General features: G+C 36.3%; 3 protein-coding genes across 5 annotated transcripts; 1 reads left to right on the top strand and 2 right to left on the bottom strand.

Annotated features, from left to right (window-relative positions):
* Nucleotides 1-333: 333 nt before the first annotated feature.
* LOC120116771 (heparan-alpha-glucosaminide N-acetyltransferase-like) lies at nt 334-3,121 on the bottom strand. The gene is made up of 13 exons (XM_039137184.1): nt 2,884-3,121; nt 2,641-2,778; nt 2,496-2,577; nt 2,274-2,350; nt 2,055-2,170; nt 1,851-1,959; nt 1,590-1,706; nt 1,406-1,497; nt 1,261-1,327; nt 1,097-1,178; nt 922-1,013; nt 679-822; nt 334-588 (listed from the first exon to the last, which is right to left on the bottom strand). Exons 1-13 carry the CDS (start codon nt 3,085-3,087, stop codon nt 442-444), a joined length of 1,467 nt encoding a protein of 488 aa, XP_038993115.1. The 5' UTR covers nt 3,088-3,121; the 3' UTR covers nt 334-441.
* A 2,997-nt stretch (nt 3,122-6,118) lies between these two features.
* Nucleotides 6,119-9,361, top strand: LOC120116770 (serine/threonine protein phosphatase 2A 57 kDa regulatory subunit B' beta isoform-like). Its single transcript, XM_039137183.1, has 2 exons — nt 6,119-7,559; nt 8,714-9,361. The coding sequence occupies exons 1-2, from the start codon at nt 6,420-6,422 to the stop codon at nt 9,137-9,139; spliced, it is 1,566 nt and encodes a 521-aa protein (XP_038993114.1). The 5' UTR covers nt 6,119-6,419; the 3' UTR covers nt 9,140-9,361.
* A 152-nt stretch (nt 9,362-9,513) lies between these two features.
* Nucleotides 9,514-11,693, bottom strand: LOC120116705 (ras-related protein RABC2a-like). 3 transcript variants are annotated; one of them, XM_039137115.1, is made up of 6 exons: nt 11,276-11,693; nt 11,103-11,171; nt 10,760-10,825; nt 10,353-10,474; nt 9,924-10,043; nt 9,514-9,790 (listed from the first exon to the last, which is right to left on the bottom strand). In XM_039137115.1, exons 1-6 carry the CDS (start codon nt 11,415-11,417, stop codon nt 9,680-9,682), a joined length of 630 nt encoding a protein of 209 aa, XP_038993046.1. In that variant the 5' UTR covers nt 11,418-11,693; the 3' UTR covers nt 9,514-9,679. The 3 variants fall into 3 exon arrangements, with proteins under 3 accessions (XP_038993046.1, XP_038993045.1, XP_038993047.1); XM_039137114.1 differs by having other exon boundaries at nt 9,924-10,052; nt 11,276-11,689; XM_039137116.1 differs by lacking the exon at nt 11,103-11,171 and having other exon boundaries at nt 9,924-10,052; nt 11,276-11,689.
* Nucleotides 11,694-14,749: the final 3,056 nt, after the last annotated feature.

Genomic DNA, 14,749 nt, shown 5'->3' on the forward strand with positions numbered 1-14,749 from the left:
ACTGGCTAGTTCATCAGATTTTGACACCCAAGTTTTTGAAATGTTACAAGTTTTGAGTTTTCCGCAATCTTATATTGCAACTTAATTTTTTTGTTCAAAAGAATTAGATTTAAACGCACGCAGCAGACTCCGTTACTTGAAACCGGATCATTAAGAGAGTAAAATTCCCTTAACCACTGGGATCACTCCAAAGGTTATCAGACTGCAATTTAACCAGCAAATCATGGATGCCTTTTTAGAGTTCAACGCAACACAATATAACATGAGAAACAGCTTTGGTTTATTCTTTAACATCGCTATTTCAATCATTTTCATGTTGATATGCCTCTGGTTTTAGCAAGGGGAATTAGAAACTTAATCAGTATGAGCAAACAGGTGATCATTTTTAACAAGCAAACAGAAATGCTTAAAACCTAGCATACAACATGATCTCTGTACTTCTTATAGCTTCCAGTATATGCCCAATTTGTGCAAGATGCCTGAAAGGACTCCGTAGAACACAATTTCTGCAAATATCACGTACAGAAGGGTCCCTAACCGCACCGAGTGCCACACGTTGTTGAAAACGTGTTTTTGGATCCAAAAGACCTGAGCATATATACAGAAAATTTCATGAAATTGTGAATATCCAATTAGTGCTTTTTAATCTTAAAAGAAAGGGTGATTGATGTTACTTACAAGGGTATTATTTGTTGACTCATAATACCATCCGTTTACAAATGCAGGAAGGATGCCTTGCGCCCCAAGCACATATATCAGCATTGCATTCATGCCTATCCATTCAAGAAACAAAAATGGTGTCCTCAACTCCCAAACATCAATCTGTTTCATTCATTTCACCAATGGAACATCGGAAAATAGGATCAGTTAGCGTTGAAGGATAAGAATATGATGTGTTCAAGAGTAATGAATTGTTTTTACCAGGATGTAGAATGCTGAGAATATGATCCCGGCTGCACCGGCAGTGAAACACACATAGCTGAAACTGTAAAGCTGTTTGTTGATGGGAATGGCTACAAATTTGCAGAGATAAAAAACTCGGGTTTTAGATTTCGACTATACGTAGTTTAATGGAAACCGATTTCAGGAGCCTTACCATCTGTAAAATGAAGAATGATGGCCACAATAAGTAAGCCTAGTGCCATTGGCACCCATTGCTTGAGCCTCTCTGAGTGACCCTACAAATAGAACACTTTGATTTTTCAGTTCCCTGGAAACTACAATTCCATGATTCATTTTATAGTTTCAAAAGTTTCTAACCTTGAAATGAATTAAAACGTGTCCATAATGGATTCCGATAGTGCCGGAAAGGATAGCTAAAATCGAACTAAGAAAGAACAAGAACCAATAAAATCACTGCATATGGATTATGTTTAGAATGAAGTTACGGTTAAATAAAGAAAACCTTAGCAAGCCTTCTGGTTCGAATGGTGCACGGCACCAACTCGGCGCATCCTCACGCAAAGGACCTTCACTTGGAGAACTATGAGTGCAAGCCTACAATTTTGTTGAAACAAAGTAAAATATCAGATGGTAAGCAGTGATGACTTGACTAATCTGTTGCAGATTGAAGCTCATAAAGGACTAACCTTTAGGCGTTTCCAGACTGGATAAGCATAAAGATGGTTAATGCCCCAAACCTGTCGATCGACGTAACCAACGGCATTGCAAGCTGGTCCTAAGTGCCCTCTCATCCCACATTTTACCTTAAAACAGCAGAGCAGAAAAAAAAAAGAAACAAATGACAAAAGCTCCAATCTGGGACGAACAGTGAATATGTTGTGACCATGTAAATGACAAAAGCATTAAGCTATATGCATTAAGCTTTTGAGATACAATATTCGCAATACCGTGTATCGTGTTGTTTCATCGTCTGTCTTTACGACAAAGCTCCAATCTGGGACGTATAGTGAATATGTTGTGACCATGTAAATGACAAAAGCAACAAATCCTCCAAGCCTAGATTTTCAGTTAGACAAAAGGATTGTAAACTTCAGGAGAGTTCAAATAGCATCGATTATGATTGAAAACATAGAATCTGTGTCTTCATTTACCATTGCCAGCGGTAAGCAGTGAGAATAGATGAATATCCAGGTTTCAAAACTGTTGGTCTGAGCTTTGTGGTGAGAGTCTCTATCAAAGCTACAATGAAGTAAACCAAAGCTATTCTCTGTTTACACATAAGACATTCATAATTAGCTGATGGATCCATTTTCAAGACGAAATTACTCAATCACCATTCGAGTCTGCTAAAGATGAAAGATGTTATTTACCTGGAGGATTCCAAACCATCGGATTTGTTTCATGTCAACTCCATAAACGAGATCATTTGGTGCATGGGAGTATCCACCTGCAGATTTCAATTGCAATATTCCAGATTTGTTTCAAGTTTTTTTTCATATATTTGGAGAATTATATCCCGGAGTTATATATCTGAGTATGTGTCGGATACGAATACAGTATACAAATACGAAATATTTGGGAGTGATGAGTACCTTGCAACAAAACTCCCCAAAATAGAAGCTTTAGAGTTCTCAAGCATATCTTTCTAATTGCATCCTTTACCTTGGGAATTTTCTGCAACAGGTAATATTTATAAGAAAACCAGAAAATCAAGGGGGAATCGTTTTAAATTTGTACCTTGAGAGCCAAGGCAATGGCCACCCCAACAATGAATAGAAAAAAAGGCATGACAAAGTCAGCCAGTGTGCATCCATTCCATGGTGAGTGATCAATCCGAGCATACGCTCCCCCGGCATCATCTACCAATATCATCAGCTACACCCACAGATCGAAAATTCGAGATTCGAAACTATCAACAACGATAGAACTGAATTCGAAAAACTCAATGTAATTACTGGCGACATGCAAGGACACACTTACCACGATGGTGAGTCCTCTAAAGGCATCCAAGGTCGCAACCCTCTTGGTCTTTTGCTTTACTAATGGTTGTTGCTGCTGCAACTGCAAATGTTGTTGTTCTTCAACCAGCTTGTCTTCCTTTTCCCCCATAATCTCTCTGTCTTCTCCTTCAAGATTCACTTTTGAACGAGCTAGCCCTTCTTCCATCTTTCCAGGATCCGCCATGAGTCGCTGCAAAGCAAGGCTATAGAAAGTAGGAAAAGCTTGGAGGATGCCAACAATGGAGGCAAAGAGAGACAAGTTTATAATCCGAGAGGTGGCCGGCAAATAGTTGGTGCGGAAAGGGAAATGGTGGGGCCTAAATAGATACTTCAAAGTTAGGGAGAGACAAAAGGATAAAGGTCGAGTCGGACCAATCAAAGAACAGGTAATGGCCGTTTAAGACAGGAAACAGGTCCTCTGATTCCATGCTCATAACAACGTGAGAATTGGGATGGTAAAAAGAAACAACAAACTAGTGGTGGAATTTGGGTTTAATCCAGTTATTTTCATTACTATTTCAACTGTCTAGTACAACGCTCCTGTTTTGTCCCCCTCAGCGTTCCTCTAGTGTTTGGTAGGAATTATCGTGCGAGGAAGCCATTGGAGCCGGAAGAAAACATAGTTTATTTTGTTTTAGCTGTTTGATTGTAAGTATCACTTCAAAAGTTCATAATTTTGTTTTTAATGATCAGCATGAGAGGATGCGAATCCAAGAGTTGATACACACGTATGTATTTTACTTAAATTCAACAAGTTTTGATTTGATCTATTATATACTATTTTTTTTAATTTAAATTTGGGTTGGGTTAATATTTTATTTTATAGATGAGATCGAGTCAAATTTAAATTTAAAATTAAAATAATAAAATATTAATTTGACCTCATATAATACTATAAATATCCATAATATATTAAGATATAATTACAATAATCTCATTTTATATTATTTTTTTAAATTAGATCCTTATTTTATTTAATAAAAATAAATTTTACATATATATATCGGACCGAGTTTTAACCTCAAAAATTTGATCAAGTGGAGCCCCCCTAAACCCTGATCAAGTGCGAGCGCGAGTGGAAAAGTTTAATTTTTAAGTCAGGTTCGTGTTGGTGAAAATTTGACCCATTATCATCCTTAGATACACAGGCACTAAAAGTGAGCAAAATTCGACTTGATTCGAAAAAGTCGAAATTTTCAACTTGACTCGTAATTTCATAAACTCAATTTGACTCAAAAAGATTCAAATACATATTGAGTTGTAAAATATGACTCATCAACTCGACTAACTCAAAAGTTTTTTACTCGACTCTATCGAATAGTCACTCTCCTAACAGGCACCTACCATTGTCTACCGAAATGGTTAAATTACTTGATTGGTCCTTGTAGTATAGGCTGAAGAATAAATTAATCCTACTTCATAATCCTACCAATTGAATGATCAGTTGGCTACAAAATTGGAGCCCTACAGTTCCAGAAATCAGCTTCCTATTGAAAGAAACTGATCTATGAGACTATCAGTGAACAAGTCCAGTGGCTAAATGTCAATTTGATGATCAAATATTCAAAGAAGACTCCAAAAAAACTTTATATATAAAAGGTGTCTTTGTAATCATATTGAAACGTGGAGTGATGAGCCGGCATTAAAATGCCTAAACTAGTTTATGATCCAACTTAATTCTACTGTTTGAGATTTCTTTATATTAAAATTTGACTGAAACTAGAAGAATCTGGCAGATCCTTAAAACAAAAACACAAAAGCATTGAAGAGTTCTCAACAGTGTTGACCCACACGTATGATTCTGTTGGAGACATAAAAGTCAGGGATGTTCCAACAATTAGTAGCAGACAAACAGTGGATAAGTAATGGATCCAATCGACAGATATCTTAAAATATGACAAGACTGTTAGTTGCCGGCTGGTAAAAGGCCATCTTAAAGGTTGCCTGTTTCGGGTTTGCAATGCGTTCAGCGGGACTTTATCAGTAAGTAATCATTTTCATATACATTTATGAATAATTTGTCACTATATCATTTTAAATTTATACTTAAACTTCAAAACAGGTAATTATACTTTTAAACTATTAATACCATACCAATTAAGTTGTTTTCACAACAGTTTGATGTTAAATGTAGGACTGTAAACGAACTGAACGTTCAGCGAACTGTTGGTGAATCGTTCGACAAGAAGTTCGTTTATGAACAAAATTTTATGTTCGTTTAATTGAATGAACGAACATGAACAAAGAGTTTGTTCGTTCATTTATGTTTATAAACGTTCGATAATCCATTCGTTTATGTTTGTTCATTTATGTCCGTTTATATTCAGACCTAATAAATTTTAACCCTAAACCCATTAGTATTTTAAAACCCAATTAATTTTAAACTCAAATAAAAATATTCAACTCAATTAAAGAAAATATAAATCCTAAAATTATTTGGAAATAAAAGAAAAAACTCATTTGAATATAAACTAATTAATTTTATGTTCGTTTACGTTTGTTTGGACTGGCGGAGCCAGCTATATGTGAGGGGTGTCATCCCCAATTTTTTTTTAAATTTACAAATTAACATCTTAAAATATGTATTTTTTTAAATTTGACACCCCAAAATAAATTTTCTAACTCTACCCCGGTTTGTTTGTTCGATTAAAGTTAATGAATAAAGATAAACATATTCTCATTTGTATTCGTTAGTTAGTTTAAGGGCCTCAGCATAAATATAATATAGATCATATTTAAAATACGAATCAAATGGTCAATATATATATATATATATAGTTATTATGTTTGTGTTTAATATATATTCATTAAGTGAATAATTTAAATCTAATATGTCAAACAAGAAATAAATTATCTAAATTATATTGACACTTTTTCTTCAAAAAGTTTGATCTAAATGATCCATACAATCAATACATACGTAATTATAATTTAACTTATATGTTTTAAATCAAATTTTAATTAGCCTTTACCACTTGAACTGAAGATTAGGTTGATGAAGTACTCGATTAATATATTATTTATACTTTAAGGACTCGATTAGGAACATTGTAAAGTATAAAGATCAATTTAGAATCTCATAGGTAATTTGGGTAATTTTATAAATTAACCATGTGAAAAAGAGATTAATCCTAATTTATTTAAATAAAACTACTGTAAAGGTGTTTTTGCAATCATTTCTCTTTTATTTTTCAAACAGCTTTTCTTTCCCATAATTACCCTCCACTTCTCGAACTCTTTTTTTCTCATTAATCTGGTCCTTCCTATACTTGGTCGCCGGAGCAGCAACACCGTCAGATCAGCTGATCACATTCCGGCGATCTGTTTTTTCCGAGTGAATCTTTCCAAATTTCCGGTCAATCAACTGATTATTTCAGGAACCATTGTTACCGTCAGATCCGGGTTTGAGTATTCTTTCTTAGGGTGAAGCCGCAGAACCAGCGCCGTCAAGTTCTTTCATCCCTAGTTCGATTAGTTCAACGTAATCCTTATCAGTGTTTCTTTTCTTGGTCCAAAATGTTTAAGAAAATTATCAAAGGAGGGCAACGGAAGTCTTCCAAATCGAATTCAACAGAAACATCTTTATACGGGTACGGTCCATCAAGTTCCAACAACCCTGGGTCGGGTCCAAACTCCAATGCGGTCGTCGCTCCAGCCCAAAACTCTGAAGTCCCTATGGTCCCACCACCGATAACCACCGTGGAACCCTTGCCGTTATTTCGTGAAGTCTCCGTTTCGGAGAGACAGAACTTGTTCATGAGAAAATTACATATTTGTCGCTTCCAATTCGATTTCTCCAATACCTTGAAATCGACCCGTGAAAAAGAAATCAAGCGGCAAACACTGCTGGAGCTACTGGATTTCATCCAATCCGAGTCGGGCAAAATCTCGGACGTGTGTCAGGAAGAGATGATTAAAATGATTGGAATCAACATTTTCCGGTGCCTCCCTCCGGCGTCTCACGATAACACGGGCCAAGAAGCGAGGGATCCTGAAGAAGATGAAGGCTACTTGGAACCCTCGTGGCTGCATTTACAGGTTGTTTACGAGCTTCTTTTGAGATATGTAGTGTCTTCCGATACAGACACTAAGGTTGCTAAGAGATACATTGATCATTCATTTGTTATGAAGTTGCTTGATTTGTTTGATTCAGAAGATCGCAGGGAAAGGGAGTTTTTGAAAACCATTCTTCATAGGATTTATGGTAAGTTCATGGTCCATCGTCCGTTTATTAGGAAAGCCATAAATAATATTTTCTATAGGTTTATATACGAAACAGAGAGGCATAACGGGATTGGGGAGCTTTTGGAGATTCTTGGAAGTATTATTAATGGCTTCGCTTTGCCCATGAAAGAGGAACATAAGTTGTTTCTAGTGAGAGCATTGATTCCTTTGCATAAGGCGAAATCTGTAGCAGTGTATCACCAGCAGTTGTCGTATTGTATAATTCAGTTCGTTGAGAAGGATTCTAAATTGGCTGACACTGTTATTAGAGGGTTGTTGAAGTATTGGCCTTTGACTAATTGTCAAAAGGAAGTTCTTTTCCTTGCAGAACTCGAAGAAGTACTTGAAGCAACTCAGCCTGCCGAGTTCCAACGATGTATGGTTTCTCTTTTCAGCCAGATTGCTCGTTGCCTCAATAGCTCTCATTTTCAGGTAATACATGAGGGCGTTTATCTTTTCAATATGTCATTTTGGGTTTGCAAAATTCTGATAGTTTGCGTTCTCATTCATCTTTAGGAACCATTTGTATTCAGAATTGTAGAGTGATGATTTGTTGCTAAAATTGGATTAACTATGATTTTGATGTCTAATTGTTGTCAGGTTTTGATATTTTTCTCCTATAACTTTTGGTACATGTATGTAAGTTTAATAATTTCTTATTTGTTTTTGGAAATAGGTTTTTAAGGGTTATTTCTCGATACTTGTTTCCAAAAATGTGTTGGTCATGTATTTAAACAGAAATTAGGAGTCGGAGCAATGTAGATTTGAACCTTGAACATTTCTGTTTACATTCCAGTAGCTTCTCTATTTCTGTCCAGCGTCCAATTCAGTAAGCTATTCGTTTCAGTTTTCTCCCATGTTATAGCTTATATGTGCTTGTTTGAATAAGATCCTTTGGCAGGGTTTCTGTTGGCCAAGGTTTGTCCAAAAACAGGGAAAATTCGATTGCTTTTGCTTTATGCAGTGTCTTGCATCATTGAGTTTCTACTGTTGTCCTCATGATCAGTTAACTTTAAGAGTTTATGAAAAGTTATATGTTGGCCCAAACATCAAATTGCGGTTGCTTTGGAATTTTGTTTGTTGTTTCTCTATCCTTGCATAGATGGTAATCTTTGGCATAATCTATCCAAAATCTGAACAACAATTTCTTCTTTAATGGTGTTAGTTTGAAGTTCATTTGCAACCCTTGTTGCCTGTAGATCCTACACATTTTAGTGTCATCACGGGTCCCTTAATCATAATCTTCAGTCTGGTGATTCCACCTTTTCTGTTTTATTCCCCTACATCCCTTCTACTCTTTTTTTCCCTTTAGCCTTTTGTGGCATTTTCCCTTAAATACCATAAGGTTGAATAATTATTAAGCTGTTTTGGTCGAGCTAAGATTCACCCTCAATGGATTACCTGCTGCAAAGGAGTATATGGTGGAACATTTATTGTTTTTGGTTATTTACTTTTGTTAGTAAGGTTTCTACTGTGCTCGTCGTAATTTAGAATTGTTGGAGGGAATGGGTTGCTATACGATTGTTGACTGCTTTAAAACTTGTTTTTCTTCGGAATTCTTCGTAAGACCGATTTGTGTTGCACAGGTTGCAGAGAAAGCCCTCTTCTTGTGGAATAATGAGCACATTGTGAGCTTAATTGCCCAAAACCGGCAGTTGATATTACCAATTATCTTCAAGGCATTGGAGAAAAATATCCAAAACCACTGGAATCAGGCTATTCACGGGTTGACTGTGAATGTGCAAAAGGTGTTAATGGCAATGGATGCCGAGTTATTCAATGAGTGTGAGAGACAATTTGAAGAGAAAGAAGCCAGAGCCCAAGAGGTGGAAGAGCAACGAGAAATGACTTGGAAAAAAATGGCGGATGTGGCAGCAGAGAGAGGGAAAGATATTGCAAACCTATTTAAAATTGATGTCTGTGATGATGGCTGTGATGCTGTTCCCTCTCCGTTTTGTTGGTATTCCCTTTTCAATTTAAGTTTCAACTTTGGGGCTGAAAATGATCATTGAAGATACCCGAGAAAGTGGGGCGATCAATGTAATTTAAAATTTATTGAATTGGTTAGTAAAGCATTTTGCAGATAAGATTGATCTGTGAGGAACGACTTGTATTTTTTTGTCAAGCTATATGTTCTTCCAACATGAAAATTATCAGATTTTTTATTTTTATTGAAAGCACTAGTTGTACTTCTCATCCATTTAAGACTAAGCTTGGATCAAATTATTCTGCAATTGGATCTTAGGGAATCTAAATTTCCATTTTCTTCTTGGTAGCATCTCATTTGGTTGATTGTAAGTCAAGCTTCTCAACCGTTCGTGGTTGGATCAAATCAAGATTTTTTTCTAGATGATTCACCATTGGAACATAAGAATAACATAAAAAAAATAGAAAAGGAGCTCCCATTGGAAAGAAGAAAGTGGCACTGATGTTTAGTCTCCTTTAGTAACTGATTTCATTTTCACTAATTTATAGGAACAACCTTTCAAACTCACTTGCGCTTGAAACTCTACAACTCGGAAAGAAGAAATATGGTAAGATATCTCTGCAATTTAAGAGCAACATCCACGGCCTTGATGAGCCTTACACTCTGGTTTCTGATTTAAGATGTTTCTCTTCCCTACAGCAGACCCTTCTTCCAAAAAACTCGGAACTTCCATTATCTGTAAGAAAATCCACAGCTATTAAGAATCTGCAAACCAACTCATACACATAACACGATAGACAACATTTAATGGAAAACAAAGAAACATGCATATGAATCAAACGAAAATGACTCAAAATGGAAAACTTTACCTTCAATGCAAGCTCCTTAAAGCATTGCTCCACGTTTTCTCTTGTTTTAGCACTGCATTCAAGAAACATGCATCCGAGCTCTTTTGCAAGCGCGGTTCCTTCTTCCCTACTTACTGCCCTCTCAGAATCCTGAAATGTAAACAAATCGAATGTAATGAAGCATATGAATCCAAAGAAAATGACTCAAGATGGAGTCGTCATACAAGAAATCAAGACTTGCAACATCAACAGATCGGTAATATAAGACGTCTGCTATCCAGAAGGAATCAATGCTTCAGAGTTTGAGAAAACACAAAACGGAAAAACTTTCGAGTTATTTACGGGGTCCTATGATCTTTATTAACAAACTTTTTTCCATAAGATTTCTTCATCATGAATAGAGCATATGAGTTATTTCCAATATTATGAAATTGTCAAGAAGAAGCTTACTCTATCAACTTTATTTCCAACAAGCATCTTGACACACTCCTGATTGGTAGAATGGAGCTCCAGTTCTTTGGCCCAAACATCAGACAGATTCGTGAAGGTTTCTCTCCGTGTTACATCGTAAACTAAAGCCAAAGCCAATAAATAAGTCACGATTGCAGTAATTTTAAGTACCGATCCAAGAGGAAAGTCCAATCAATATTCAACATTATGCATGCTAATATTCATGGAAGTGTCTGCTATAGGGACCTAGAATTCAGTTCAATCAAGATTGTTATCAGACGCATGAAAGCTTATGATACAATTTTGTAGAGAATCGGATTGTCAACATTCGTAAATTGAAACCGACAATGCGGATCATAATATAGAAAATACTGAAACTCATACATGCACCTAAAAGATAAACTTACCAAGTATGATCCCTTGGGCACCTCTATAGTAAGAGCTTGTCAATGTTCTGAACCTTTCCTGCCCAGCTACATGATGCATTATGGTTCCACAAATCAATCATATGATTTCTCCATGTTCCAAGACAATTATTTTAATAAATAGAGAACTAATCAAAGATTAAAATGGAACAACATCACATTTAAGAAGTACCAGCACACCACTAACAGCAAAATGAAAACCCAGAAACAATTTAATGGATAAAAGTTCAAAATTCAAGCATAAGATTAATGTAAAATAAAGAAGACAATTGACTTCAAGTAGACTAATAAGAAATATAAAATGGTATTGATAGGAGGTTGATACCAGTGTCCCATTTAGTAAGCTTTAACCTCTTCCCACCAACTGGAATAGACTTGATCTTAAAATCCACACCTAAAAATATGGATTCAAACAAAAACCCAAATCAAAATTTACTATAAACTTATCTAAGATCCAAGAATGAAAGAGTAAAAAGAAAAAAGAAAAAAAGAATGAACCGACGGTGGGAGCTAGATCTTCTGCAGAAGCTGAAATTAAGCTAACGAGCAAACTACTCTTGCCAACACCCGAATCTCCAATCAATAAAATCTTGAACGAAAGATCATAGCTTCCATTGCTTTGCCCTGAAGATGATCCCATCTCGATCTTTCTATCCGAAAATTAAAAAAAGCACTGCTGTTTTAATCTGTTTACAAAATCTCAATTTTATCCAATGACGATGACACTTAATAAAGAAATAAACTTGGGTTAGAAATGGATGGCCTTTTACACTCAAAAGCACAGTGGGACTTGTTTTAATGGAGATGACGAAAGTAAGGAAATTTCGTTCAAGAGAAAGACCAAAGAGAAGATTGAGAATCAAATTTGTTTGTATGAGAAGAAAGTAGATAAGCACGGGCTAGCTGAGCCTGAGACCTCCCCACACTAACGTTGTTCTTTTTTGGGTTTTGTTTTGTGTTGTCTTTTACATAGATTGTACTGACGTGGCACGTCAGATCTACGGATCGTGCTTTCGACGCTCCAAGCCTCCAACTGTCTGGTGATCGGAAGTTGCTTTACATGGGGGAACTTATTAAATGAATGGTGGACGTAAGTTAGTCTCTACGTACAAACACTGATTGAATGAATGGATACTTGTCGACTTCATTTGTATCACACCTAATAGTTTTACTCCATGACCCATTATGTGGATTCGTCAGGTCGTATGGATGATTCATTTATTGGATTTCACATGGTGACTTTGGGGTAAGATCTTGTTGGAGTCGTACAGCGGAGCAGAGGGTATAACACTCGGGTTTAGGTTGGGTTACTTTCAGTTCGGATCGATGTCAGTTCAGGTCCGAAGCAGTTAAAGACCAGGTTAATTCAGGTTCGGATGGACTTCAGGCATATCTCGTTCAGACCGGGTCACATCATTAGTGTATAAAATTCAGGTTGGATCTTTATCAGATACAGATTGAGTTCAAATCGGGTCAATTTTTAGTTTTGGACTAATTATTTTCGTCTTACGCGAACGTTGAATTGTAATTTGTAATTGTATATGTTTTGGAGTAAATTACTAAGAATATAAATAATCATGGATCAATTTTATGAAAAATATAAAATTAAGGACTAAATTGAACAAATATGAAATTATAAATAAAAATTTAAATAAATTAAATAACACATATTGATGAGGGACCAAATCAAAATAATTTTAAAATATGAGGTTGAAATTAATATAGAAAAATACTAAATTATACCCATTTAAAAAGTTATGAGCTAATTACAAAAGAGAAAATAACCTCAGTGACCAAAAATCCCATATAATATACGATTTTAACCAATTTTTTCCGGATTTGCCAAAATGACCAACAAAATCGCAATGCGATCGCTAATTCGCAACGCGATATCCATTATCGCAAATTCGCGTTGCATTTTCGCAATGCGATAGTTGAAAATCGCGTTGCGATGGTCTACAGTATCGTTGCGATTTTCCCAATTCGCAATGCGAATAAGTAAATCGCAACGCGAATTGGGAAATTCGCAATGCGAATAAGTAAATCGCAACGCGAATTGGGAAAATCGCAATGCGATACTGACTATCGCAATGCGATAATAAAAAATCGCAACGAGATACTTACTTTCGCAACACGATACTGACTTTCGCAACGCGATTTACTTAGCGGCATTCGTATTAACGCGTATTTTTTTTTCAAATTCCAAACACGTATTTTTTCTTAATAAATCGGAAAATGAACCGTCCACAGTAATCGCAACTCATAACCTCAAACCCAAAAACACAACACTCAGTCCCATCTCCATCTCTCACTTTCTACGGCGAAATCCGTCCCCATCTCCGAAGATTTCCGTCCCCATCGCCGGCGAAATCCCTCACAACCATTCACAGTCAAAAATCCCTCACAATCATTCAGAAATGGAAAATCAACCTCCGAGGGTTAGTTTTTTTTATTTTTATTTTGAAATTTTTGCATTATTTTAGGTTTTTCATATTGAGATTGATGATAAGTTTACTAGTAATTTCAATAATAGATTAACCATTTCACTTAGATTTCTTATTAAATTCATTCGATTGCTGCCAATACTGCTAAACTGTTTAGCCTGTGAAGTTAGTATTTGTCTTTGCTTTGTCTTTTGGTTGAAGTAATGCAGAAGAAGAATAGTTTCGAGAATGATAATCGCAACGCGGAAATGACTATCGCAACGCGAAATAAAAATCGCAACGCGAAACCAAAATCGCATTGCGATTTTCATTTCGCGTTGCGATTTTCATTTCGCGTTGCGATTTTAATTTCGCGGTTGCGATTTTCATTTCGTGTTGCGATTGTCTGGTCGCGATAGTCATTTCGCGTTGCGATTCTCTCATTGCGATAGTCATTTCCGCGTTGCGATTCTCATTATCTCGTTGCGATTTTCATTTCAACCAAAAGACAGAAACAGTGTTGCAAATTTTAGTTTCAAGAATAAACTACTATTTATGTTTATTGTTTTGTTTTTGGTATATCTTGACAGTGTAATTTTTGGTATATCTAACTTGGTATGTTTATTTTTTTTTGTAGAAATTTTTTTCGGCTTCATTGACATTAAGGAATAAAGTTAGTCTAGCCACTACAATTGCTTCGAAGCTTTCACCTGCACAAAGAAAATTGTTTGAAGAAACCTGCATCGGGCCATGGCTGAGAGTACAGCATCCGGGTGGAGATGTTAGTTTGACCCATTTGTGGCTTCAGACCATGACTAGCGATCTACCCGACAGTATACAACGTGGTGAGGAAGAGATATGGTTTCATTTTCCACCGGCGTATACTTGTTTTGGGCGGAAGGAGTTCTGCTTAATCACTGGTCTACGATTCGGACACGATGATGTAGGCCGGTACACTCGTCATATCACCCGCCCATCATGGTTATCCAGGGTTTTTCCTGATGAGTCAATAGAGAAGCCGAACTTACACGTCGACGACATGAAGAAATTGTTTAATAAGAAAGATGGTTTTACTCGGATGAATGACGTCGATGTTGTCCGAGTATGCCTTCTACTACTTTTGTATGCCGGCTTTCTAGGCAGAGAGGCCAGACAACCTATTCCTCAGGAGCTAATATTATTGGTAGAGGACCTAAATGCATGGAATCTGTTTCCGTGGGATTCGTATATATGGAAAGCTACCTGGACTAAGTTGTCGTCTGCCTTTGATGACCGCAAAAGTTTGCGGGGCGATGGGTCGAAATACACTTTGTCAGGCTTTGTTTGGGCCTTTAAGGTAAGAATTTCTATATAATGTTTTCAAAATTATAATTAATTATTTAACAATTACTAATGTTTGTTATTATATTGTTTGTAGATTTGGATATTCGAGGCTTTCCCCAACATGCGGACATATGCATTAAAATCCTCAGATGATATTCCTAGGGCTATTTCCTGGAAGAGGAAACGTATGTTAGATTGGGAAGACTTAATACCATATGCGACAATA

The sequence above is a fragment of the Hibiscus syriacus genome, unplaced genomic scaffold (assembly GCF_006381635.1).
Source record: "Hibiscus syriacus cultivar Baekdansim isolate YM2019G1 unplaced genomic scaffold, ASM638163v2 tig00110303_pilon, whole genome shotgun sequence".
NCBI lineage: Eukaryota > Viridiplantae > Streptophyta > Magnoliopsida > Malvales > Malvaceae > Hibiscus > Hibiscus syriacus.